The following is a 27917-nucleotide window of genomic DNA, read 5'->3' as shown; positions in this document are numbered from 1 at the left end:
CCCCTTTTAATATTCAGACAACAGGACATTTCATGTATGTATTTTAGTCTGGATTTTGTGTATTAAAATTTGAAATTATGCAAGAATAGTAAATCATACAGTAAATTAATATTTTAGTTTCTTAAAGAGTTTCTTATGAATATTTTTTAAAGTTTCATATATATATTAGGATGATAAGAAACTTGAAAATATACTCTACAGTATAACTGTAAATTATCCATCCAGATCCAGAAAGACAAACTTAAGAAAATAGTCCTTTTAATTAGTTCACCATAAATGGAAATTGTATACACACAGAAATGTATACAGTAGTACCGGTACAGCATAACCCTGTTGAATGACAATGCATTTTAATTTAGCCCTGAAAGCTGGGTTTAGCTGTTGGTCCCCCTGAAATATCTAGAGTGGCTGTGTTTTCTTTGCAACAGGAATGTCCAGCTCTCCCAGTCTAACAGCTGCCAGAAGAATCTGTACTCTTGTCACTTTCATATATGGACAAGTCAGCATGGCAACCTGTGACGTCACTGCTGCTAAAAACAGCCCTAACACCCAGCAGACTCCCGGCCATTAAACAATGTGATCTTTGTGGAGATACTCCTGAGTACACTCTACCTCAATCTGGACTCCAAATTATTAGCAGGAAAGAAACTTACCGGAAAGCGTTTTGTCAAAACTTCTTTTTCCCAAGCTCTGCGTGGTTTTAAACTGTGCAATGAGTACCTCTCTGGAGTACTTGTATTCCAAAGAGCAGCAAACCATGGATAATCTAGAGAAGCAACTGATTTGCCCTATCTGTTTGGAAATGTTTAGCAAACCAGTGGTCATTCTTCCTTGTCAGCACAACCTTTGTCGAAAATGTGCCAATGATATTTTCCAGGTAGGTGTTGTTCCAAATGATTTCATTCAGTAAATAATAACCGTAGTATTTTGTGCTTACCTTATCTGTTTATTTATCTCTAAATGTATTTAAAGTATTTTTTTTTCAGTTTTGTTTTATTTGTTTGTAAGATTAACAAGAATATCATTATATCATCTGATTTAGATTTTCTTAAAAAGAAACATAAAATACAGATTCACAACATTATGTGTGACTAGCAGTTGTAAATATCAAGGTTGTTTTCATAGGGCAGCATGAGGAAAGCATAGCAAGTGTTGATCCCCAGCTTGTTATATTGATCTGTTCTGTTGCTCGTTTCCCACTGATGACCACAGGCCTCTAATCCTTACCTACCAACCAGAGGAGGCAACACAGTGGCTGCAGGCGGTCGATTCCGATGCCCTTCTTGCAGGCATGAAGTGGTCTTGGACAGACATGGGGTTTACGGGCTGCAGAGAAACCTTCTGGTGGAGAATATCATTGATTTGTATAAACAGGAGTCTACCAGGTAAGAAATCCCTTTGTTCTGTACTGTACTCCTGCAACTGCTTAACTATTGTTTGCTGGTTCCCATCGAAAAGTCATGTGAGGAGGATTGCCCGCTACTGGTACTGGCAGAGATATTTGTTGTTGCTCAGATTTGGCGGCAGTTGTGACTTGTACAAGGTCACTGCATGTGTGACGGGGAAAGGATTAGAACCTATTACTTGGCACTAACTTTTAGACCACAGTACTTCCTAGAAGTACTGTGGTCTAAAAGTTTAAAACCAAGTAATAGGTTCTAATAGGTTCTAAAACCAATTTAAAACCAAAGGTTTTGTTTCTTTAATGTATACTATACATATATATATATATATATATATATATATATATATATATATATATATATATATATATATATATTGTATCACAAAAACAGGCAGTGGTGAAAGAGCAGCATGCTTTGTTAAACATGAAAGGCACGTAAGTAGTGTCATTAAAATTGTGCAAATGCTGCAGCTTTTTTAGACAAGGTTTGGGATTTTACTCCATTGTCATTTTTATACATAGCTGACACTTGACAGCCAGCTCTTCAGTATGGCAGTTTATCTTCTTTTAGCTGCCATTTCAGTCCTGATAAAGGGACCCATCTATTGTAGTATGAACTATTTGTTAGTTGAGCGTCAAGGAGGACTCATGTAGGGTTACAAAACACACTGCATGACATCATCCTAGAAAATTGTCTATTCAAAAAGCTTTCATCATAATCCAAGGAAAATGTGTCCATGACCACTGAAGGCTACATTTTTGGAGATACCAGATCCATTAAACAAACTGGTGCAATTAATTTAGGTAATATTTCTGCACTGCGGTATTCATAATGCCTGTGTGTCCACCTGTCAGACTGAGCACTGTTGTGATTCGCTGTATTTGTTTGTAAACATTCACACATGGCTCAGCTTTAAAAAAAAGCTGCATTTGGACCCACCTGAAAAATGCAAATTGATATTAACATTGGAAATTAGCACACTAAGTTTTCAGGTATGCTTCATACTCTTTGGGTGAACAAACTCAACTTCTGAAAAAGGTATTGCACTCCTAACAATAATATTTGTAAAGCAGTAGATAGTTAGTTATTTTATTATTATTTTTTTTATTTAACCTTTATTCAATCAGGAAAGTGCTGTTGAGATTAAAATATGTTTTTCAAGGGAGACCTGGTCAAGACGATGGCATGTAATAAAAAACAAAACCCAACACAAATTCAAATGAGCACAACCAATACAAACAAGTTCATCAAATTACAAGGAACAATTTAGCAGCAACGGCCAAAACAACAACATGTCTCGGCTACATAGATGTCATTTTTTGTTTGAACTCCTTTGAAGGGATCAAGAGAGTAAGTTTCAGTTCTTCCTGAAGTTTATTCCAAGACCGTGGAGCTAGAAAACGGAATGCCTTTTTTTCCAAATTCTGTACTAACCCTAGGAACTGAAAAAATTAGGAAAGTCTGAGATTATAAGTACTACTAGAGGAAATTAACAATTTATTAAGATGATTTGGGTTGTTTTCCCCCCAAGGATAGCCTTATAAACAATTATGTGCCGGTGTTTCAGGCTTCGCAAAGATAAAGAAGTCAGAGCAGCCGATCTATATAAATCACAATGATGAACAAAATAACCCAGTGTAACAGGGGGAGATCTGTGCTGACTATCTGGCACATGCATGGTACTGCAGGAAGAGGGCAGCATTCTCGTAGGATCCGCCTGACACGGAGAGGTGGGGAGGAGGGTGTGTTGGCTTTCCCTCTCTCTGAGTGGCTGAGGCGGGCCTTGGGAGATTGCTCGGCCCATAAGAACTGCGCTTGGTTGTGCATTCAGGTGGCTGTGTTTGGGAATATACAGTGACGCTGGCAGAAGACGCCAGTGTAAACAAGGACCAGGCAAGCCTGGCTGAGGGAAACAGCCTGCCTTAAAATAATTTACAAAGTAAAATAAATAATTACGTACCTGAGGGGACGTGTGTATGTATACAGGGAACTCTGGCCACCGTAGTGTGTAGAAATAGCTGAGCGTAGGTCGGAGGCCTGTACTGACCGGCTTAGTGTAAGTGGGGGCACTGCGTAAGCAGCACCTTTATTTTGTAGTTTTATTACTGTGTTTTATTTTCCCTTTTCATTTTGCCTTTGTTTTCATTACTATTTTGAGTGCTTGTGAGTGCACCAGTTTGTTTTACTGTTAACCGGTACTGGTATTCTTGTGGTCCTGTGTACCGTTGCCAGTACTCAGGCCACGGACAACAGCGCCCTCTACGGGCTAAAAGAAAAAATAAAAAATAATAAAACTGGGCACCAGTGCGGCGTTTTCAAATAAAACTTCTGTCTCCTGTGTGTGTCAGTGAATTGCCCACCACCCTTCCACACCCAGATAGTTAAAAACAACAGATCCAAGGGGATACTAAAAGATCAACATAAACTTAAAAATCACCTTTTCAACATACCTTTAACAGCAGCAGCTGTAGCGTTGATTAGATATTCAAGCCATCTACTGACCCATTAACCTTGCATGTCTTCCACTCACTATCCATATTCTCAGCAGATTCTTTTCTACTTCATATAGCAGGGAGGGGTTGGGGGGATCAAGGACATTACTGCTAGGCAGGAGATCTGGTTTAAAATCCTAACCAAGCTTCTGAAATACTGTATGTCCAGGACACAGTTGGTATTTTCATACAACTGAGCATCTATGCCATTCTCAGCTATTGGGTAATGCAGGTCACAGAAGCACCATTACTTTGAAAGGAAAGGCATGCAATTGGTTTTACGACAGGGGACTGCATCATTAAAACGGTAAAGGAACTCCTGTCCATGAGTGTTGGAACATTTATAGTTCAGTAGCAGTTGCACTACAGAACTGCAAGTATAGCTGGGTGTATAATATTTATACGTGTGCTTAAAGTTTCCTTAAAGTCATTCAGTCCTTTGGCTTGCAAAAAATACTTCTTTAAAACAAAAATGTTCCTAGTAAAATTGCCCTTACTTGCTTTGAAGTCTGCCTCACCTCTGACTGGTATATTTGTTGGTACAGTAATTTTGCCTTCTCCATGATTAGCACGCCACTTATGGAGTGCTTTATCAAAATCTCCTCATCAGTTTTGCGTACGATACATCTGTTTTTACTGCTCTGCTGTCTTTTGCCTCCTTTGCAAATTGTTGGATTAATTTTTGGCCTTTTTGTAATATTGCTGACAATTTCCTGATACCATATTTCCATTGATGATAAGGCTGTCAAGTTTTTAAAAATATTTTCAATGTTTTCTTTCAATTGAAAGTGTAACATGTTTGAGTTTCCAAGTTCCTACTGTTTCAGTAGGTTAATGTTGCACTTTTTAAAATGAGATTCTGGTTGCATTGTAGGCATGGTTGAGCGATTGCATATTTCCAGCTAAAAGTTGGGTGTTCGGTTGAAAAGTGGGGTGTTCATAACTCTGAGGTTCTACTGTACCTGATTGGGATAAATACAGTATCTGGACTGCAACTGATCTCAAGTTCAATAAAAAAATAAAAAAAACATCCCAATTGGTGTGGTTGGATTGCATACAGTATGTATCAAAGAAAGCAACACAAAAAAATATATAAACATGTATTGCAATGAAATACTACAAAATAAATGTGTTTAAAAAAAAATAAAGTTATGTATTCCTTATCGGTTCTAACAAAACATTTTGTTCAATAGTAGTAAGTCGGGCCCTGAGAGGAAACGTGACCAGCCCATGTGTGAAGAGCACGAAGATGAGAAAATCAACATCTACTGTGTGACGTGTGAAACACCCACCTGCTCCTTATGTAAAGTCTTCGGAGCTCATAAAGACTGCGAGGTGGCTCCCCTGGATAAGGTTTTCCAAAGGCAAAAGGTTGGCTTGTGTTACAAACCCTTGTTGTACTGGGATTTTCAGTGTTTAGGAAATAAGCAGTCAAGACCTGGAGAAAGGAAATTATTTACCAAGATACATCAGATTTGGAATGCGTAGGCTATTGAATACCATGCCCCAGTTTCTTTTTTTTTTAACTCAGCAAGTTTATACTTGCCTTAAAATGATAGATGTATAGGGTTCAACTGTCAAGAGTTCATATTTAAAATGAATTAAATATAATATTTTTAACAAAATATATGGAATTTTATGAACAAAGTGATTAAGTAACTCAAATAGGTATAGTAATGAAAATTGGCTGATGGAAGCTCCAAAGAATGGATCTTGACATTCCAAGGTTACCACCATAGCTGACTCCTATATCTCTATAGAGTAGGTGTTATCACATTTACTGATTAATACGATCACCATTTATCATTAAAACAGTAGAATTAATCATCGTCACTGGGACATGCAACACAACAGGGATAGTATATTTCAGTTTGGTAAGTTTTTTTTTGTTTACAGCAGCAGCAACCATTTATAGGATTATTTTTTAATAACCCCAAATTGCTACAGATATACAATTATATTTTATAAATATGACTTGAAAAGCCTACACATTTATGTCAATAAATGCAAAATATGTGTCTTTTTATTACTAATCTATAATATAAAAAGCAACATTTTTGCCAGTAACATTGACAGTAAGTTTGTATACATAGAGATAAAAAAAAAAAAAAAAAACAGTTGTGAATTCAATGATCGAAAGTCTGCGAAGTAAATTAGCTGGCTTGCAGCTAACTGATTTGCACACTGGTGAAATTCTCCATTCATCTGTAATTGTGTTGTTTTTCTCTTCCCAGTCTGAACTCAGTGATGGGATAGCAATGCTGGTTGGCAACAATGACAGAATTCAGGGAATAATCAGTCAACTGGAAGAGTCTTGCAGAACTATTGAGGTAAAATATACCCTTACACGTAAAATAAAATTGGAATTATAGTCCTTTGAGTTTATTTTCGAGATTGCTATGGCGATTCTGTTGCATTTCCTGTCAGTGTGTGGGTCGGTGTAGTGAGTGATTTTGGAAACCTGATTCACCATTGTTTTAATTATGAATAATTAAGCAGTCTTCTGATGGTTTTTATATAACAAGGCCTTTAACCCAAATCAGTCATTCAGCTCGGTGGCAAGTAGCTATCACTGTGTGATGATTGTTAACAGGATTTGCAATCCCGCTGAAGGTGAATTGCAGAGATTTTACCTGTTATAAAATATATACAGTTATGTTTTACATTCAGGTTTTGTAAGATAGTTGGCATGAATTTAAAAAACAAACAACAAAAAAAACCTTCAGTAATTGTGATGTGAATTCACTGAAAAAATATCCCCCTTGCCAGTAAAATAATAGTGTAGTGCCACCCACATAAACTCGTAGGCACGGGACAAATCTGTATGTCATTACATGTGTCTGGACCATTCTGCCATAGGCTTTGTTTTCTAAATATAGTATTGGCGACCTTCTTTAAACAAAAGCATATTTCAACCTAAAAATCTGTTCAATAGGAAAACTGCAGGAGACAGAAGTCCCAGGTGTGTGAAAAGTTTGATTTCTTGTATGCAACCCTGGAAGAAAGGAAAGGAGAGATGACTCAGAAAATCACAAGTGAACAGGAGGAGAAGCTCCAGTACGTCCGGACTCTGAAAAAGAAATATGGTGATCATCTGGAGGCAGTATCCAAGATAGTGGAGTCTGGAATTCAGTCGATGGATGAGCCCGAAATGGCTCTTTTTCTGCAGGTGAGAAAGACAGAAAGCCTACCTCAGACGGAAAATCATCCAGAGTTTATTTTTGATATTTAAAAATGTTTTATCATAAAAGATTTATTAATAAATGACAAAAAAATTACCACAAGAGAAAAAAAAGAAATGCATTATATCATAGACTTACTGTATATCCATCTTAAATCTATAAACTATCAGATGACAGTTTTGCCCAATTAATATTGAGGTAAAGAGGTAATATTGAGGTGAGACGTAATTGTAAGTGACTCTGCAGCTGATGCATAGTTCACACACCCTCGTCTCTGTAAGCCGCCTTGGATAAAGGCGTCTGTTAAATAAACAAATAATAATAATAATAATAATAATAATAATAATAATAATAATAATAATAATAATAATAATAAGTGTTTCGAGTCTACCTCTAATAAATGTTATGTTGCACACATAGCAAGCAAACACTTAAAAACATACATTGGATCATTAAAACAGACCCCATTTATGTACTGTAAAATTGATTCTAATAAGAGGAAACCTAAAATGTTACAATAAAAATTCACATTCATTAGTACTTGTTAATTGATTCCCCTTGTCAATAAAACATTTGAGTGTCCACAGGACAATGTACAGTAATGATAATGGCACAACAATACTTATTACCAGGTGTAATATTATATTATTACCATGCTTATTCCTTATCTAAATGAATAGTGGACTTCTCCTAGCAACGCATTATGCCTGGATAATCCTGTTGCTAAGTATTCACAGATAAGTAGCCACTCATCTTCTGGTCAAATGTAATATGTTAGGCATAGTGAAGGTTGCTGGAGAAGCCTTATATACCTTTAATATAACATGGGATGATTTAGTATTTAGAATGGCTTTGGGTATTGTTTTAGGATTACTGTAAAATTAGAAATGTTTTCTTTACTTAGTGCTAAAATTGGCACGCAGTTACTGTAATGTTGTACAATTTACTCTGTCATATGTTTTTATTTTATAGAATGCTAAACCGCTCGTAAAAAAGTAAGTTATGTCTTTCTCTATTAAGTTATCCTATAACATTTTACTCACTTAACATCCTGAGAGGCAGTACTCAATACTCTGTTTCTTAACATTTTAGAATTACTGAAGCCTCTGACATATCAAATTTGGAAAAGGTGGAACGTGGCTATGAAAATATGGATCACTTCAAAGTCAATTTTGAGAGAGAAGGAAGGGGACTGCGGAGTATAGATTTTATCAGAGGTAAAGAAAACAAAAATGGATGGACTTAATAGACCACAATGTGTTGCTACTGGAGCATTTTTCAGGTGGACACAGGTTTGTCTTTTCCAGGTTTTTGTGATTTTGGAATTCTTTGTTGTCCTTAATCAGATGCTTATCACAAACTGGGCACTGTCCAAAATCAAAAAGTGGTTGTGTTGATTTCAACACATGGTAGAAAGCATGCTTTCAAAAACCTACATTGCTCGAACAGAGCCAAAGGTTTTACCCCAAATAGCTGCATTACCAGATCTGTGAACTGGGAATTGTTTACACTAGACAGGTAATGGTTGTCCAATGTGGTGCTTAATATATCCCTCTGGTTTAACTACAGAGGAGGAGGAAGAGGAGGCCGAGGAAGGAGAAGAGGAGGAAAGAGAGGGAGATGAGGAGGTCCACACAGAGCCCGAGTCTGACGTGGAGGAGGGAGCCACAGAGACACCGGTGAAACAGCCAGAGCAGACAGCAGTGAAGAGTGAGCCGGCTGCCGAAGCTGCTTGCCCTCCCACTGGGGAAACTCCACCCCAGCTAGCCAATATGCCTGTGCAGGTAATGACATCAAAGCTTTGCATCACAGGATCTATATTGATTGACCAATGATATTTTATGTTCCAGGGTAGGCTTGCTCGCATAGCTGCTGCCTTCCCATGCACGGGGGGGTGATGTCAGGCAAGGCCACTCAATGCACACGCTGCTACTTGACAAGTACTGTTTGGCCTTTTCAGTCTAGACAGTTTCCCTTATTTATTTCTAATCTATAGGTCAGAACTTCTTACAGTAAAACTGTGGCTACACACACCATGCTGGGGTGATGGTGGAGATAATGTGTCCATCTTACCCTCAAAAACTATTCAAATCTATGGCTTTTGGGACCATATAGGATTGTGCCACCTACTGAGCCTGTCACCTATTGCTACATCAACAAAATAGTTATAAAACCTCATGATTCAGATATTATACAGGTGATCTGCACTCTCCCTTCTGCATTTAATTTAATTTGCCATGGAACATTCTTTACATTGCAAGTCTTCTAAAAACAGATACTGAATGCAGTGAGGCTGAGGGTTATGCTGTGACACTGATACCAAAGGAGAGTCTGCAATTTATTTGTTTCACGTTATCTTTCCTGATTAAGGGGGCAGTTGAGCAGAGTGGGTCTCTTGGCACTGCGGAGACAGGAGTGCTTTCAACAGAAGCCAATGCAAATCCTTTGTTGTACCCTAGTTGGTACAAACCCCAAACAGGGCTTGCAAACAGTCCTACTCTGGCCCAATCGAGTGATGGCATTGGTCAGTTGGGAGCTTCAGTGTCACCTGGAGGGGATACGCAGAAGGCAGCAGCAGTAAAAGAGAGCCCAGCTGTGGACAGTAAGGAATCTAGGTCGTCTGCAGCTTCGTCCCAGGTGAGTAAACAAAAAGAGCATTGCACAACAGCTTTATGAAGAACGCATACAATTGCTAGAGTAGTCCATTTTTGGCCTTAAACAGTCCTGCCATAAAGAAGGTTTCTTGTAGGGACTAGCCAATACTATTATAATGATCTAAACAGCAGTGGATCTGAATACTGTCACCCGACAAAATGTTTATGAACCTCACTTCACTGTTTTGTTATTGTTAATAACTGGGCTATATTAAAGAAATTTAGCAAAGCAGTGTTTCAGGCAGGGAACTCGCTTTTTAAGCTAGATTAAAATCGTAACCATTAAGCATATTAGGCACCCTCATTACCAGAACATTCTTCAGTCAAATGGCTAGTATCTCATTCGTCATTCGATAAACAACACGTCCAATAATCAGCTACAAAGGGTTTTATAGCTTACCTCAATCCATTCATCCCTGGTGTACGTCAGAGTTCACCTCCTACTGTTTTTCGGCTTCGTCTAAGGGGGAGGGCAGCTATCCTGGCCCCTGCCCATGGCTTCCTTACAGTCAGCCTCTCCACTAGCAGAAAACTAATAATTTACCTTAAGCTTGTTTCATGAATCCATATATAAAGTCCTAATTTTAATTCACAAAATACTGTTAAACACAGATGTTGCAGAAATGCATGTAACTATGAGGGCCCTATTTGGAAAATGTAAAGGCAATACCATTGTAATGGTATGGAACAAGAATGAAACTGCTCAAGACAAATATTGAACTGCTTGTTGTTTTTTGCTGGTTTTATAGAGTTGAACTTCATTGCCTTTGCACCTGATTCCAAACATGACCCCCAGAGTGTATAACTGCCCTCAAAGGTATTTTCTTCCCTGCCTTCTTTGTGACAGTTGGCATTGTGTTGCATATATATATATATATATATATATATATATATATATATATATATATATGCAACACAATATATTGCAATTACTGCAATTACTCATATATGTATGTGTATATATATATATATATATATATATATATATATATATATATATATATATATATATATATATATATACATATATATATATATACATATATATATGAATAATTGCAATAAGAACTACCCAGGATAATTGCAAACATTGTAAAATTGTAAGTCGGCAGTAAAACTTTTTTTTTTTAAAGTAATTTGTAGTTCTTTACTCTTTTAAAGGTTGATTTGTATTAAGAATAAAATCATTCCCCATTATATATGTAAGAAATGAGTGCACTTACCCGTCACACGCGATTTCTGACTGTGTCACCAGTTTTCTGATACAAAGCCCATCTCTTCAATGTTACAATTGACTTGCTTAACCGTCACAGCCTGTGTTTTTTTTTTATTTTTCTTTCTGGCATGGCAAATCAGTCTGTCTTTATTGTGCATTGCAGTTACACAGCACTTCCTCTAAAAACAAATCAAATGAGACAAGGCACGGTAATGTAAATCATTAAACAGTTTTAGATACTGTGATGTATTTTTTTTTAAATCTGTAATCTTTAATTGCTTTTGTGCATTTTCATTTGCAAGTGAACTGTGACATTAGGGCCTTATTGGGCACTATATTCTGCACATTTGAATACTGACTTTGGATATGCATCACATTCTTTTGACCGTCACTGAAGTCAAAATTCTATAGGGTTCGATATGTAAGTGCTGACTGTATATACATTTTAGGGTGGCATTATTAAGATCTGCCACTGCAGGTCATACAATTGACCCCACTAACATCACATGCAATACCAAATTTTTAATACCCATTATTATAGAGAAGTAAGTAGTCAAAAATGGAAACCGTATAGCAAGGTGGATCTTCTTAAACTCTCACATTCATGAAAGCACTTATATTAATTTTCATTATATGAAGGACATCAATTATATTTAATGTGTGTCCAAGCAACGAATCAACAAATATCTTGGTTTGTAATATGCATTTGACAATGTGAAATAAATCCCAATCTTTTTTTTAGCAATTTAATTATAATGCTGTGCATCAAGCCTTATTTTTCTGTAGAATTCATATGTCATATTATTACTAATTTATATTATTTCGTAGCATTTGCCGATCGGGTCTGTGGTAATAGTTCAGTGTTTGTAATAAACACATTCCTATTTTTTTTTTTAATAGGATGTGTTTTTTTTCATGAATGTTTGTTTATATAAAGCATTTGTATGTTTAGTGCTAAGGATTTACTTTTTTCTCATGAAAGTGTCAAATATTACAGATTATTTAGTCGCATAATCATTTGAATATATTTTTTAGTGAACATTTTGATTTATTAAATCAAGTTTGCAGTTCATGAAACCTTTCCGCAACTGTTAGAGAGAGGGTTCAGGGTAAGAAGTTCATTTTCATTTTTCAAAGCACTGATTTTGCCTGTTGCAGCACAGCTGACAAGTGCCGCTGACCATTCTACCCTAGATACTGCTGGACAAAGCTGTCTCGCTCCGAAATCTCGAATGCATTCCCGAAAGGGCTGTCTGTTTTCTGTCATCTATCGTTACACAGCCCTGTAAGACTCCGATTTAATCATGTAAATGGCATTATCAATTTACATTTGAAATAGCTACTCACCTCACTTTTCTTTCTCTGTAGAATGCGCTGCCACCACGGCATGTCGCCAGTCAGGCATACGTGCTTTTGAAGCTATTATCCTCTTTGCATGTACTGCCGCAGTCCCTCCCATGCTGTGGATTTCTCGGTCGCATCCGTTATGACAGCAGCGTCTCTCACTCCCACTGCACAGCGCTCGCCTCTGCAGTCCAGCAGAAAGAAAAGCTACTTGCTGAGAAAAAGCTACTTGGCTCCTTCAGAAGCTGTTTGCTGAGGGTATCTTTTTCTGCAGAATCGAATTCTCGAATGGTGACTGCATTTCTATTCATGGTCAAACTGCTGATGATGCACCAGTGCCTGCAGCACGCTCCTGACAGCAGCGTCTGTGTCACATGATGGCTTATGACGTCAGACCCAGAAGAAGTAACCAGTGGCAACATTAGCAGCGGCTATACTGACAATGGCAATGCACCAAGGCTGGCTCCTAGGTAGTTCTGGCTGTGGCAGCTGCAAGGCTGACAGCGGGGCGGCACACTCCGGCCGTGATGGCGGCACTGCATACTCCAGCGGTGGTGCTGTGGGTGGAGGTGATCTCCTCACCTCTTCTCACCTCTCCCCCCTTCTCTGTAGCCGGCAGCTCCCTTCTCTTGGCCTCCCCAGGCGACGGAGAGCAGGTCTTCCCAGGCGACGGTGAGCAGGTCTCCCCAGGCGATGGCGATCAGGCCTCTCCAGGCGACGGCAAGCAGGCCTCCTCAGGCGATGGCGAGCAGGCCTCCCCAGGCGATGATAAACAGGCCTCCCCAGGCGATGCGTTGCAGGCAGCCCGGGCAGTGCAGGCTTAAGCAGCTGCAGCTCCTCTCCCTCTGGTGGTGGAGGTGGGAGCAACATGTAGTCTCCCTCTATCACTGGGGACTGATGCGGCTGTCCTGCCTGTGGATCTGGAGTAGGCGTGGCTCCTCCCGATGAGACTGGAGGCAGTGGGGACAGTCCCATATCGACAACCAGGTACCATGGCTGTGATGTCTGGGAGGGAGGCTGGGTGGTTGTCGTTCCCAGGCCTCCCATTGCTCCCCATCTCTGGCCCACAGCATTCGTTTTGTTCGGGGCCGGCAGACGCAAAACAGACATGAAACAAAACCAAACAAGTATCTTGCTGGTATAAATCCAGCACGAATAGCAATTGTAAATTATTGTCACCACTGTTCCACACACACACAAACCCACATCCCCGTGCTCAATACCAATATACATTAACTCCCCTGTGATACATAACCCAAACTAAAATAAACCAAAAATAAACCAAAAATACACCCAGGGATGGAGGTACCCCATCACAATCTGTCACTCCCGCTGCGCAGCGCTCACCCCTGCAGTTGCTTGATGAGGGTAAGCAGAAATAATATCCTTGATAAACTGTTTCAAGACATGGATACATGCAGTAATAGATACTATACATGCCCTTATGTTAGCTATCAGGTCTGGTTTTGCATTGCTGTATTGTCAAGCGGCCCTGCAGACCCCATTTGTTATTTTTGTATGTGCTTCCCTTTCGTCGCCACGCTTTTGCTTACATTGTTAAATTTTTTCTTGTGCTTTGGTCTTGAGGAAAGTGATAGGAGCAGCCCTGCTCTGTGTTCTGTCAGCAGTCTCTGTCTGGCAGCAGTGCTCTGTGTTTACATTATCGTCACAACTCTGTTGGTTCCACTCTATCCTTGCTTTTGCCGCACTTGCCAAGACTGCAGCTCCTAATTTTTTCACAGCTGCCAATATTTCACGTTCATGTCATCTCATTTTATATTATAATGCTCCCTATGGAATCTGCTGCCCTTGACCAGGCAATTCATTCTTTTTCTCTTTCAGCACTAGCCATCGACTCTCAACTGAAGCTACAACCTCACTGTAAACTACAAGCTCGCTGTTGCTGGTTTCTGCCACTAGAGGTCTCCAATGTCCCAATAGTGAAACTCTTCAGTTCTCCAGTCATATCAGATTCTAGTGATTAGTTATGTTAAATACATTCATTATTTTGGTGTAGTATCTGTTCTTGTTCAGTTGGAAAAGGCCACTGTATTGTTAGCCACCCTATTAAATAGTCAGGCAACATACAAATATACAATAATTTCAATTTTGCATTTTGCTCATCCTGTCAATGCCGGTTCCTGCACACCTGCATCCCTCCTTATCTTTGCTCAAGATACATCTTATGCCCAACCTAGTATTGTTAGAATGCCCGGAGTGGGGGCCATCGCTCTGACGGGACCACCAGAGGTTTCCTCCCCCAATTTTTTTTTTTCCTCTCCACTGAACAGTGAGCTTAGTCTTTAATTGCCTAGCAATATATATATATATATATATTACATTTTTCATTGTTTTACGGGGTGCCGGGGGTCCTCTTTTGAGGGTAAGTGACGCTCACTTCCCAACCTTAGAAGCCTAGAAGCTGCTAGGTTCGTCCTCCCCCGGGAAGGTTCTCAGCGAGACAAGGGGGACCCGTGGCCAAATCTATCTAACTCTGTCGTCTTCCCATTTTCTCACTGCTCCCCTTGGGGGACGTTTCGGTTGCTTCCCAGCCTTGGAGACCGATCGGTTCTGTCTCACCTCCGCAAGGGCGGCTCTCCGTGAGCCAAGGGGAATCTACTTACTTATCTTATCTTACTTATCTCTCCTATTATCAATTCCAGAGGTTTCCTTCTTCCTGCAGCCCTCGCTCATGTCCAGTGAACCATTTGTTTTGTTTTGTTTGTAAATAATAAAAGTGAGCAAACGCTCTAAACTAGTCTTTCTAGTCTGGGTACTAATTCAAGGGCACATACCAGCCTTAATCGGAACACTTTATCACAGGCCCTTTTGGCTGATCTAGCCTACATTAGATATGTCTATGGCAGTCAATTAGCAAGGAGCTCCTGAACTCATAAAGCACCTTAACACAGAAATAAAAAAAAACCCCAAAGAAAATCGAATTTGAAGCAATTTACTCTTTTTAATAAAAAAAAGATTCACACAGATTCACAATTTATTTGATACAAAAAAGAGATGAATACTGATAGCACAAAAACAAAAAAGAAAGAACACTTTTCTAAAGCCAAATTACTAACTAGAATTTTCAATCTTTAAAAGATAATGGGTCAGGAAAATGTATTCAATTAGTAAATTGAAAAATGGGAATTAAATATTGCCTAAAACCGTGGATTTTTCATAGATATGATCATTTGTACCCCTTTCATTAATTTGGCCGAACTGTTACCTGAAAGAGATATTTTATGGGATGTACATTTTCCTGATGTGGTTTAATAACGATTCCAGCAAGACATTGCTTCTGAGAAGACTCCTTAAGGTTGGTTGTGGGGATGTGAGTTGGGGAATCATATTGTTTCACAAGCTTTCTTACACAATGCTTCACTTATGGGCACCACATCACAGCGTAACAAAAACATGCCTCCCAACACAACTTCCCACAATCAGCCTGACGGAGTCTTTACAGAATCTGTTTTTGCTGGAATTATTAGCAAACATGGCAAATACACAGGCAAGATTTTAAATATAAGGTATGCGTAGATGATAACAAAAAAATATCCCATATAAGAAATTCTAGGAATATTCTTTATCACAACCTACAGCTATGGCCAAATGTTTTGCATCACCCTATAGAATTAACAAATTTTGCTTCATACCTGCTGAATAATGTTACGTTAACATATTGAATTGCGTACCGCATTATAGTTATATGCTTAACTAAAAAAAAAAATGAAAAATGTGACATTTCAAAATGAAATAATGTACTACTATTATGGCTTGCAGTAGAATTTTGCGATCTCATTTTGTAGTTTCTTTGATTACATGATGTTAAATGAAAGCTCTAAATTATGTTCATATATATATATATATATATATATATATATATATATATATATATATATATATATATATGTCTCAATTCTAAAATTCTAGGTGATGCTAAAATTTTGGCCATAGCTGTACACCTGTCCTCAGGTGTTTCCACTTAAAACATCCTTTTATTAAAACCAGACATGTATGGTTTAATACTTAGTGTGCTCCTGGTGCAGTCCTGTAGTTCTTCTGTAGCTGTCCTCGGCAAGCCATGTACAGCAGAGTGATGTAAAACCACAGGAATAGGGGCACTTAGAGAGCTGAAAAGGGATCTTAGCAAGACCCAGTAAGTGTATATTGTGATTGCGCTATTATTTTTCAGGTTTTCCTGGAGATGATGCTGTCTGAGATAGCACTCATTTGTAGTTCTTATCTGACATTTTGTTTGTGCGACTTCTAGTTCCTCTTTCGGTAACAAAAGATGAAGCTGGTGTTATATTATGGAGTACAGCAGAGTTGTGTTAGAGATATAAAACCAGCTATAGGTATATCCAGGATAAAATTGGTTAATTAGAACGTTAACATGCATAGAAATACATTGGTGGCAGGATTTCCTTTTACTGGGCTGAGATCCAGGGCCTTTTTTCGACCTTTCACTTGAAACAAACATTTGAGCAATAGGTTGTGTCAAAGTCACTGACACCATAGCAATCAGGATGTTTACACGCAAGATATATTCAGAATACTTCAGCATTCCAATTATTCTGGAGTATTCAAATAAGTATTCTGGAAAATGCATGTGGAATTAAATATTCCACTATTATTCCATGTTTACATGCAGGCAGAAACATCCCGAATAATACAAACCATGGGCATGTGCAATGACAGAATTTGTTTTTACAAAGCAAGACTAGTTTAACAGGAAATAAACTGAGGTTGTGTCCTTAATGTATTTATTAGAATAATACTAAACAGACACTCTCATTGTTGCATTGCTTCTTATAACCACCTACTGTTGAACAGTTTATGTAGTAGATCAAAATGCAAAGCAAGACGAACTTCAATTCAACCCTCTGAATATACTATTATTCATAACAATTCAAGAGTTTCAAACGTTTCTCCAGTAATCTATATTTCTATTTTTTATTGCAGCCTTCTGACTATTAGCTCTGGAAACACTGGCTGTTTTTTAGTAATTAATTCACAACGTTTAAGCCCAACGTAAAAGCTGATTTATAACTAAGCTATAACCAAACAGTGAAAAAATATGACACCTAATAGCTGCTATAAATACACTTAATTTTGTTTTCTTTTTTTAATTACAATTTGTTAAAAAGCTTTAACTTCACATGTCTGGGTATTTATTTACACATGTGTGTAATACATTCTTCCTCCCAGCGGTGGCACACAGGTGTTGGGTGCCCTCCAGATGTGCTGTTATTTGACAGGCACTGGATTCCTAACAGTATGGAGCCAGGTTAACAAATGCCAATCAAACCTTTCTAAATCCCTGACTACAGACAGGTTCGTTTCACACATGCGTGGAGATAGAGAAAGGCAATTATTAGGAATATGGTGCTTACATGAACTAATATCCACAAGATAGCTACATATTTCACATATACTCATATTCAGAATACTGCTTACCTTAGTTTGAATATACAGTTTATGTGAGAGGAATACTGTTTTCGAATAGTGAGTATTCTGAATAATAATGGCATATTAGTCTGCATGTACACTTTGTAGGTCAATCAAATAGATAATATGAACACAACCATGAATGAAAATAAAACATTGTGGCTGGTGTAAGTCTGTAGTGTGCAGAAAGTGCTTAAGAGTTCAAATGAGCAGCAATAGGGCTGAAACACAGTTTCTGAAAGTTTTAGAATCTACTGCAGATTCTAGGTCAATCTTGTGTTACATGAAGAGTCATGTGAAGCATAAATATTCGCCTTACAAGATGGAAAATGTTATGGACAATGAGCAGCTTGATAGTGGTTGTACATTTCATATTCCGAATTTCTGCTGGATCATTTGTTATGGAGAGAAGCCCAGAGACGGAAACAGTTTATATCACATGCTCTGGTGATGAATAAACACACCATATTCTTAAACACAAGAGAAATCGTTATGCATAAATCATGACTGTCTTTGTGCACATTAACTTTGAGGGTGCACTGTTTCCTTTAAATGTTATATATATATATATATATATATATATATATATATATATATATATATATATATATATATATATATACACACACACACACACACACTGTACATAGAACCACGTAAAATAATTAATATGCCACCAACAGAACAGAATTCTGGAATTATGTTTTCAAACATGGGGGTTTCCATACGATTTTTTTTTTTTAATTTGGAATTAACTACTCTAGGAAAGGGTGTGATCATATGCCTGGGTTGAATGGATACATGTAAAGAAATATCCAGTCACAAACTTTTTCTTTCAAAGACCTTTCTACATACAGGTCTGGGAAAGATATTTCCCCTCAGAGCTGCAGACCACTCTGGAAGTATAGGAAAGAGTAACTCCACTCAAAACAACAAACCAGTCAACCAGTCTGATACTGTATACTGATATCGATATCAATGTCCGTTTTTATTTAATTTATAAGACACTGTTATCCTATAGTCTTTCTGTAAATGTACTTGGTACTGAAAGAGTTGCATTTTTGTGAATAGTTGTAGTCGCTGTAGCTATAAGAAAATCTGAGGTTGGGCCTGATGTACTGAGGTCTTTATCACGTAGCCTAATGTAATTTGCACATTTTTGAGAAAGTAAAATAAAACGACAAAGACTTGAACCAAGTACAAAAGCACATCATGAGAGGAATAACCCAACGTATAAGCTATCAAGAAACAACTTGTTATAACATTACAAATAAATAGTATACATTTTCTATTGTCTTGCACTTTTAAAAATTGCACTTAATGTTACAAAACTATTTTACTTTGGTGCACGTTTGAGTTTCTTGTTATAAGTTTTAGTAGCAGTTTTGTCACGTGACTTGTGCTGTATGACAAGTGCAGTGACAAGTGTTAACAGGACCGAGATTCTATAGGTAGAAAACGTCATTCTACCTGAGGTCTGCACTGCTATAACTGATACGGAGATTCATCACAATATTAAATTGATAAGCGGTTCTCTGTATTTACGTACAGATTATGAATAAATACGCACATAAAGTCACAAGGACAGTTTATCTCTCGATTCTGATACTCTCTATGGGTCTGAATTATTTATGTATGCAGCTATAGCCTATGTATTAGATGCTGTGCCGTTATATCCAAGTTGTGTTTTTTTTTTTTTTTTTTACGTACTTGTTCGTTCCACAAGATAGTGTGGCAATTAATTTCTCTTTACTTTTACAGTAGTCTACAGCCTGTATACTTTGAAAATACTCTGCTATTGGTCTTTGTCCAAACAAAGGAATATTGTTTTAAAAATCTGGTTTTGTAAATGTTTATTTTTTTGTCAGTTTTTATGAAGGACAAAAGTATTAAATTGTTTTGCAAATCAATATAACACTGCCGTACTAGAAAATGTACTGTATAATTGACAGTAGTAGATATACTGAAACATTTACATTATTAGGACAAAAGCTTTTTACCTGAACAAAGGTTGGCTCAAGGTGCTTTAACATACAATTTAACATACATAACGTACTGTATGTTTTTTTTTTGTTTTGTTTTGTTTTTTTAACCTGGGATGCAATTATTAGCATGCACCGTTTGCATTTTCAATAACGAATTATGTGTTACAATACATACCACTTACTGTATATTACATGCATTCGTCTACCTTCATCTATATGATTTTGCATTTAATCATTTGTGAAAACGTTGCACTGGTACAGCAAGGCATAGAGAGCATAATGTGTACGTTTCTAACCAACCTCTACCAAATTACCAATAAGTCGATGCCGTGTTGGCAACATAAACACACAGCCTTAAGTAATTTCATTTATTTATTTGACTTGTGCACATAGCGGGAGAACAGTCCAATGATCTTTTACTCTCTCACTGACAGCATCCCTTCTCTTCCAAAACTGAAGGGAAATGAAGACTGTAGTGACATCAGCTATGCGATGTGTTATTATCTATACACATTTATGTTGAAATAAAGCAAAAATATTTAGAATGTAAAAAAAGAACCTTGTTTCTGAGCTTTTTTAAGTCGCATGTTCTTACCATAACTTGACCGAGTTAATATCATGTATACGACCCCTAGATAATTTACATACAGAAAATGACATCAGGGCTATAGATTGTATGTTTTAACATAAGTTCTCATCTTTTACAGGTTGGTTCTGATAACGTAGCAAGTGGACAAAATGAAAATCAACAAAACACTGAAGATAAAGGCGGCCAGGGACCTCGTCATGTTTTCTCATTTTCCTGGTTAAACTCACTTACCGATTAACGCATCCTTTCTGTCGTCTAAAAAAAAGGTCGATTAGGAGCCACAGCGAAATGATTGCATAGACGAAACATCAGCAGATCTGCTAGAAGTATTCTCCCGATGTACTGTTTATTGTATGTCCACTTAAACTACATGATGCACATGTCTGCAACGGGTGGAATTTTATTTGAATACATCAATCTTCAACAAGTTATATACATGTGTTGTGCCCAACTAAAAGGTTGTTGTAATAAGGGTAGGTGTCCGATTTGATTTGTGTTTGGTTTCACAAACCCGGATTAGTCCTAGGGTTAGCTAACGTTGCTGTAGTTGAAATAGTTTAATATTAGTGCTCCCCGGGGTCTGTGAAGCCTGCAGTTATGTTTTGATGCCTTGTTTACATTTTTCATACTTGCTGAACTGTGAACCCACTTGTTGGCACACTGCACACATGTTAGTAGGCAAGAATCTACACAATAAAATGTAAACATAGCTTTGACTGTTTTATTAAAAATATAAATGTTAGACATTCTCTTGCACAACAGAAAAAAAAGAATGGTTGCTCATATTATGTTTATTATCGAACTTAAAACATGGTAGAGTACAGTGAAATTGAATGTAATATATCCATTTCCGAAATACAGCAACCTGCAATTGGTGAAATAGCTACCAAATATATACTCCAAAGATATCAATTGGTATTCTTACAAAAAATGTTAAGATTGTGTAAAATGTTACTGTTTTTGTTTTTTTAATTATTACTGTTAAAAGTTATACAAATTAAAAAAATGACTATGTTTAATTTTCCTTGCATTCATAATACAGTCTGAATACCACCAAACGGAATACAATTCCTCTGCACTTTCACTTTGAAATTTAAAGCTATAAAAAAAAAAAATCAAATAATAGAAAAGCAGCACTGTGATACATAATCATATGGACTTTTTTGTGCTAAATGGAATTTTTCTTTGGCAGCTGGCTTTATTTTACATTTACTTCCCGATGAGTTCCATCATTCTCCTGTTGCTGTGCGCTTGCTGAGCTAACTGCTCGGCTCGTGCCATTTCTAACACTTCTCGAAGGAGATGGAAAGTCAGATCCAGTGAAATGGGAGGATCCTCTGAACGCTTTCCCTTTTCCACTCTGTCTTCCTTGTGGTCACCATTGCTGCTCACGAACCGATTGATGCTGCCAACTTTGCCTTGCAAAAGACGCTGAGTAAGTTGCACTTGCAATGCTCTGTTGATGGTAGCAGACGATGCGTCAGGGAACGCGTTTAGTGTGGACGGCGGTGCATTCTGATTAACACTGCCCAGTCGAATGAAATATTCCTCGCCCAGTCGCACCAAAATTGGTAGAGACTGCTGGTAATGATGTGGCTGAGCGTCAGGCTCGTAGTGGACAGCTCCCGGGCTCTCAATTGCTCTACACTCATGACGCGGAAGGAAGGCTCCAAGCAGGACGGCAGTAGAAACTAACACATAGAGCTTCATGTCAGAGACTTACAGGAATCTGAGGAAATAAAGACATACAGCCTTTTAAAAAAAAACCGGCTGCGTATAACTTTTTAGCTGAATATATTGCTGTTCAGTTTAACTTTTTATTCAATTTTAAATTAACGTAAACTTCAGAGCGCATAATAACTTCCATACAGTCCCGGTGTTATTTAAAATGTCCTTAGAAAAAAAAAAAACAGTTTGCATTACGAGCACCACAATGGTGCTAATTACATACCGATAATCTTTTCTACATACCTATCCAGCAATTATATATATATATATATATATATATATATATATATATATATATATATATATATATCCATACTTTTGAAAACACTGTATGTGTCTTACTTTACATTTTACAAAGGAAGACTTTGATTATTTAGATTAGTGTAGCTTTACCATCCAGAATTCGAAACCTTGATGTAGTAAAAACATATGCAAAACTATGCTAAAAGTTCTAGTACTAGTTCACGAGGTAACCTATTGAAATATATAACTGTACTAACAGAAATATTAAGCGTAGCCCATACCTTAAATGGATTGAGTTGGCTAGTATATCAGTGGAAGCAGGTGAATAGTTGATACGAAGCTTCCTTCTTCCAGGCTTGCTATCAGTCTGTCAAGAACCGTGTAAACTGATGTCTTCAAAGGCAGACTGGCTGTTGGATTTTTATAGCCCAAGACATGCGACAATATAGTCACGCTCTGAGCTCAGACCTTGCGTCTGCGCAGTTACCTCAATTGTTAGACACCTGAATGAACAATGAATTTAAAAAGCTGGTGATTTGAGTTATTTTATAACAGAAACAGAGGAGCCTCCCCCCCATTAATCACAGTGTTTGAATGAAATACAGATCACATCATGGTATAACATAGGTAAAACTTTTAAACCATTCCTCAGGAACTGAGCACAATAACATAGCTCCGATTGTATACTTTCAACTGCAACTCAGACTTTACTGTACTCTTAATTATTCCATTTAGACGAATATAACTGTGTATAATTCCCCGGTTTCCTAGTTTATTGTACAAGAAATGCGCATGTTGTACGTGCCACTGTCCTTGGTACTTAAAATAAACTTTATACTTGTAACCTTCAAATTCTGTTTGACCTAACTACAACTAGAAGTTTTTAATGAAATCTGCAGAAGGAACCTTGCCTTATTTATGGATGTAGACTTCCACCATCATTAATGATTGCTGGTTGCTTTAGTTTATTCAACCGAAAAGGATTTTCTCATGTGAAAGGGCTTAATTTATATATATTTGTATTCCATATTGTCTGTATCGCGTATGGCAAACATATTTACCAGTGTCATGCACCCGTATGCATGAAATGTAATGCAGCGATTACTTTCACCTTCAGCTAAGCTTAAGATTTCGACTGGCTGGACATTATTGCAGTCACGCTGTCACCTCCACTGCGCGTAGAAGAAACTTGGTAGACAGAGAATATTACAGGTAAGTGTGTAGCTAAATTGGAACATGTCCATGCTTCTTAGGGCAAGTTACCGATAGCAGCATAGAGAGCAACAGGTTAGATTAGTTAAATGGCAAAATAGTCTGACAATCAAGATTAATTTAAAGTAGAGAATTCTGTTTTTAGGCTCTATATGACGACATAAAATATGTACAATTAAATGTCCCGATACCGGGCTTCACTGGTCGATTTTATAGAATATAGTTAATGTTATGTAAATTGAAATCTATCGATGTTCTTGTGTCAGCACATACAGACGCGTGAGGGCGATCTATGCATCAGTAATCACAAATATCTGTGACAAAAACTCAATTTGCTTGAGTATACTGGAATTCTGTAAGTATGAATGAAACAGATGCACCGTTATAGAATGCTGACTTGCTGCTCTGTAAACAATGGTGGCCCAATCACAATGCCAGAATTTTAACAACATCATTAAAATGAGCTTCAGTATGATATTTCTTTACTGGTGTAGGGTCATATACAGTGCCTTGCAAAAGTTTTCAGACCCCTGACCAATTCTCTCATATTACTGAATTACAAATGGTACATTGAAATTTCGTTCTGTTTGATATTTTATTTTAAAACACTGAAACTCAAAATCAATTATTGTAAGGTGACATTGGTTTTATGTTGGGAAATATTTTTAAGAAAAATAAAAAACTGAAATATCTTGCTTGCATAAGTATTCAACCCCTGTGCTGTGGGAGCTCCCAGTTTACACCGATGAAAGAAATTGTCCTAACGAGGACACAATTACCTTACCATTGGCCTCCACCTGTGAACCATTAAAGTTGCTGTCACATTTTCTGGATAAAAACCCCACTGTTGAAGGATCATTGGTCAGGCTGTGAATCAGAAGGAAAATGAAGACCGAAGAGCATTCTACAGAAGTTAGAGATAAAGTAATACAAATGCATAGATTAGGGAAAGGGTACAAAATAATATCCAAGTGTTTGGATATCCCAGTGAGCACAGTTGGATCAATAATCAGGAAGTGGAAGCTGCATCACACCACCCAGGCACTGCCAAGAAAAGGCCGTCCCTCAGAACGCACCGCTCAAACAAGAAGGAGACTTGTGAGAGAAGCCACAGAGAGGCCAGCAATCACTTTGAAGGAGCTACAGAGTTCAGTGGCTGGGAGTGGAGTAATGGTGCACCAGTCAACCATATCAAGAGCTCTGCATAACACTGGCCTGTATGGGAGGGTGGCAAGAAAGAAGCCGTTACTCAAAAAGTACCATCTGAAAGCACGTCTGGAGTTTGCCAGAAAGCATGAGTGACCCAGCTGCGATGTGGGAAAAGGTTTTGTGGTCAGATGAGACCAAGATAGAGCTTTTTGGCCAAAACTCAAAGCGCTATGTGTGGCGCAAACCTAACACTGCCCATGCCTCAAGACACACCATCCCTACAGTGAAGTATGGTGGTGGCAGCATCATGCTGTGGGGATGCTTCTCATCAGTAGGGACTGGGCATCTTGTTAAAATTGAAGGAAGAAAAAGAAAAAATACAGGGAAATACTGCAAGAGAACCTGCTTCATTCCGCTAAAAAACTGAAGCTTGGGAGGAAATTCACCTTTCAGCAGGACAATGATCCCAAGCACAAGGCCAAAGCAACACTGGAGTGGCTCAAGAACAAAAAGGTGAATGTCCTACAGTGGCCCAGTCAAAGTCCTGATCTCAATCCCATTGAGAATCTGTGGCACTATTTGAAAATTGCAGTCCACAAACGTCGTCCAACCAACCTGAACAACCTGGAGCAAATCTGCCAAGAAGAATGGGCCAAAATCACTCCGACACTGTGTGCAAAGCTGGTACATACTTACCCTAAAAGACTTAAAGCTGTTATTGCAGCGAAAGGTGGCTCTACCAAATATTAATGTGTGGGGGTTGAATACTTATGCAAGGAAGATATTTCAGTTTTTTATTTTTCTTAAAAATATTTCCCAACATAAAACCAATGTCACCTTACAATAATTGATTTTGAGTTTCAGTGTTTTAAAATAAAATATCAAACAGAACGAAATTTCAATGTACCATTTGTAATTCAGTAATATGAGAGAATTGGTCAGGGGTCTGAATACTTTTGCAAGGCACTGTATATATATATATATATATATATATATATATATATATATATATATATATATATATTTGTGCTTCCTCTCAATTTCTTCTGTCCACTCTTTCAGTTCTTCAAAGTGTTGCCGCATTCTTTGATTCTATTATCCCCACTCGGGTTGTGTATCACCACGATGGGGATATAGTGGATACTCTTGTGCAACTGTCACATTTTTAGTTTGTCTAATTGTGATGACATTTGTTAAGATCCTTCTTTAGCTCAAGTTATTGAATATATAATAATATAGAGGCTGCCTCACTGTATTTCTGAGTCACACTTACATTTTGACATAAAGTACAGTGCCTTGCGAAAGTATTCGGCCCCCTTGAACTTTGCGACCTTTTGCCACATTTCAGGCTTCAAACATAAAGATATGAAACTGTAATTTTTTGTGAAGAATCAACAACAAGTGGGACACAATCATGAAGTGGAACGAAATTTATTGGATATTTCAAACTTTTTTAACAAATAAAAAACTGAAAAATTGGGCGTGCAAAATTATTCAGCCCCTTTACTTTCAGTGCAGCAAACTCTCTCCAGAAGTTCAGTGAGGATCTCTGAATGATCCAATGTTGACCTAAATGACTAATGATGATAAATAGAATCCACCTGTGTGTAATCAAGTCTCCGTATAAATGCACCTGCACTGTGATAGTCTCAGAGGTCCGTTTAAAGCGCAGAGAGCATCATGAAGAACAAGGAACACACCAGGCAGGTCCGAGATACTGTTGTGGAGAAGTTTAAAGCCGGATTTGGATACAAAAAGATTTCCCAAGCTTTAAACATCCCAAGGAGCACTGTGCAAGCGATAATATTGAAATGGAAGGAGTATCAGACCACTGCAAATCTACCAAGACCTGGCCGTCCCTCTAAACTTTCAGCTCATACAAGGAGAAGACTGATCAGAGATGCAGCCAAGAGGCCCATGATCACTCTGGATGAACTGCAGAGATCTACAGCTGAGGTGGGAGACTCTGTCCATAGGACAACAATCAGTCGTATACTGCACAAATCTGGCCTTTATGGAAGAGTGGCAAGAAGAAAGCCATTTCTTAAAGATATCCATAAAAAGTGTCGTTTACAGTTTGCCACAAGCCACCTGGGAGACACACCAAACATGTGGAAGAAGGTGCTCTGGTCAGATGAAACCAAAATCGAACTTTTTGGCAACAATGCAAAACGTTATGTTTGGCGTAAAAGCAACACAGCTCATCACCCTGAACACACCATCCCCACTGTCAAACATGGTGGTGGCAGCATCATGGTTTGGGCCTGCTTTTCTTCAGCAGGGACAGGGAAGATGGTTAAAATTGATGGGAAGATGGATGGAGCCAAATACAGGACCTTTCTGGAAGAAAACCTGATGGAGTCTGCAAAAGACCTGAGACTGGGACGGAGATTTGTCTTCCAACAAGACAATGATCCAAAACATAAAGCAAAATCTACAATGGAATGGTTCACAAATAAACATATCCAGGTGTTAGAATGGCCAAGTCAAAGTCCAGACCTGAATCCAATCGAGAATCTGTGGAAAGAACTGAAAACTGCTGTTCACAAATGCTCTCCATCCAACCTCACTGAGCTCGAGCTGTTTTGCAAGGAGGAATGGGCAAAAATTTCAGTCTCTCGATGTGCAAAACTGATAGAGACATACCCCAAGCGACTTACAGCTGTAATCGCAGCAAAAGGTGGTGCTACAAAGTATTAACTTAAGGGGGCTGAATAATTTTGCACGCCCAATTTTTCAGTTTTTTATTTGTTAAAAAAGTTTGAAATATCCAATAAATTTCGTTCCACTTCATGATTGTGTCCCACTTGTTGTTGATTCTTCACAAAAAATTACAGTTTCATATCTTTATGTTTGAAGCCTGAAATGTGGCAAAAGGTCGCAAAGTTCAAGGGGGCCGAATACTTTCGCAAGGCACTGTATATCTAGAGAAACGCCTGAAAAAATTACAATAAAAATTTGCCTTTTTTTTTTTTTTTTGGAGAAACATATTTGAAAACTGCAAATGTTTCCACATTTTCTTTTTTTTCCAAAAAGATTCTTGAAACATACAGCAAGTTTCACGCAATCACCAAACAGGTGCACCCTTCCACCCAGGGTTTCCAACCCTGGTCCTGGGGAGCCCGAACCCTGCAGGTTTTATAGGTGTCTTTACGTCATGAAGATCTGGAGCATGTGTTCATTTTGTTAAGCCAATAATTGGTTCAATTAAGTAACTGAGAGCTCAGTTGAAACATAAGAACATAAGAACATAAGAAAGTTTACAAACG

General features: G+C 37.9%; 2 protein-coding genes across 6 annotated transcripts; one reads left to right on the top strand and one right to left on the bottom strand.

Annotated features, from left to right (window-relative positions):
- The first annotated feature begins 72 nt into the window (after nucleotides 1-72).
- Nucleotides 73-21025, top strand: LOC117400472 (tripartite motif-containing protein 54-like). Of its 5 annotated transcripts, none has more exons than XR_009328442.1 (12): nucleotides 73-877; nucleotides 1213-1385; nucleotides 5095-5269; nucleotides 6133-6228; nucleotides 6834-7067; nucleotides 8053-8075; nucleotides 8173-8297; nucleotides 8650-8864; nucleotides 9451-9717; nucleotides 12907-13281; nucleotides 14137-14216; nucleotides 20435-20518. XR_009328442.1 is itself a non-coding variant. In XM_034000504.3 (11 exons), the coding sequence occupies exons 1-10, from the start codon at nucleotides 713-715 to the stop codon at nucleotides 13240-13242; spliced, it is 1812 nt and encodes a 603-aa protein (XP_033856395.3). In that variant the 5' UTR covers nucleotides 83-712; the 3' UTR covers nucleotides 13243-13281; nucleotides 20435-20536. The 5 variants fall into 5 exon arrangements, 2 of the variants coding, with proteins under 2 accessions (XP_033856395.3, XP_033856396.3); XR_009328441.1 differs by having other exon boundaries at nucleotides 83-877; nucleotides 5092-5269; XM_034000504.3 differs by lacking the exon at nucleotides 14137-14216 and having other exon boundaries at nucleotides 83-877; nucleotides 5092-5269; nucleotides 20435-20536.
- Nucleotides 21026-21156: 131 nt separating this feature from the next.
- LOC117400473 (corticoliberin-like) lies at nucleotides 21157-22769 on the bottom strand. Its single transcript, XM_034000506.3, has 2 exons — nucleotides 22569-22769; nucleotides 21157-22045 (listed from the first exon to the last, which is right to left on the bottom strand). The coding sequence occupies exon 2, from the start codon at nucleotides 22024-22026 to the stop codon at nucleotides 21526-21528; it is 501 nt and encodes a 166-aa protein (XP_033856397.3). The 5' UTR covers nucleotides 22027-22045; nucleotides 22569-22769; the 3' UTR covers nucleotides 21157-21525.
- Nucleotides 22770-27917: the final 5148 nt, after the last annotated feature.

This window comes from Acipenser ruthenus, chromosome 4, assembly GCF_902713425.1.
Source record: "Acipenser ruthenus chromosome 4, fAciRut3.2 maternal haplotype, whole genome shotgun sequence".
Lineage (NCBI taxonomy): Eukaryota > Metazoa > Chordata > Actinopteri > Acipenseriformes > Acipenseridae > Acipenser > Acipenser ruthenus.
Note: the sequence above shows the minus strand (reverse complement) of the source record. Positions and strands in the feature narration are given on the sequence as shown.

What these genes read in the sequence shown, in the direction of transcription:
- LOC117400472 (XM_034000504.3), top strand. Translation starts at nt 713, where the DNA reads ATGAGTACCTCTCTGGAGTACTTGTATTCCAAAGAGCAGCAAACCATG. An exon ending in TATAAACAGGAGTCTACCAG is followed by an intron (nt 1,386 to 5,091) that starts GTAAGAAATCCC and finishes TTTGTTCAATAG; the next exon opens with TAGTAAGTCGGGCCCTGAGA. An exon ending in AGGTTTTCCAAAGGCAAAAG is followed by an intron (nt 5,270 to 6,132) that starts GTTGGCTTGTGT and finishes TTCTCTTCCCAG; the next exon opens with TCTGAACTCAGTGATGGGAT.
- LOC117400473 (XM_034000506.3), bottom strand. Translation starts at nt 22,026, where the DNA reads ATGAAGCTCTATGTGTTAGTTTCTACTGCCGTCCTGCTTGGAGCCTTC.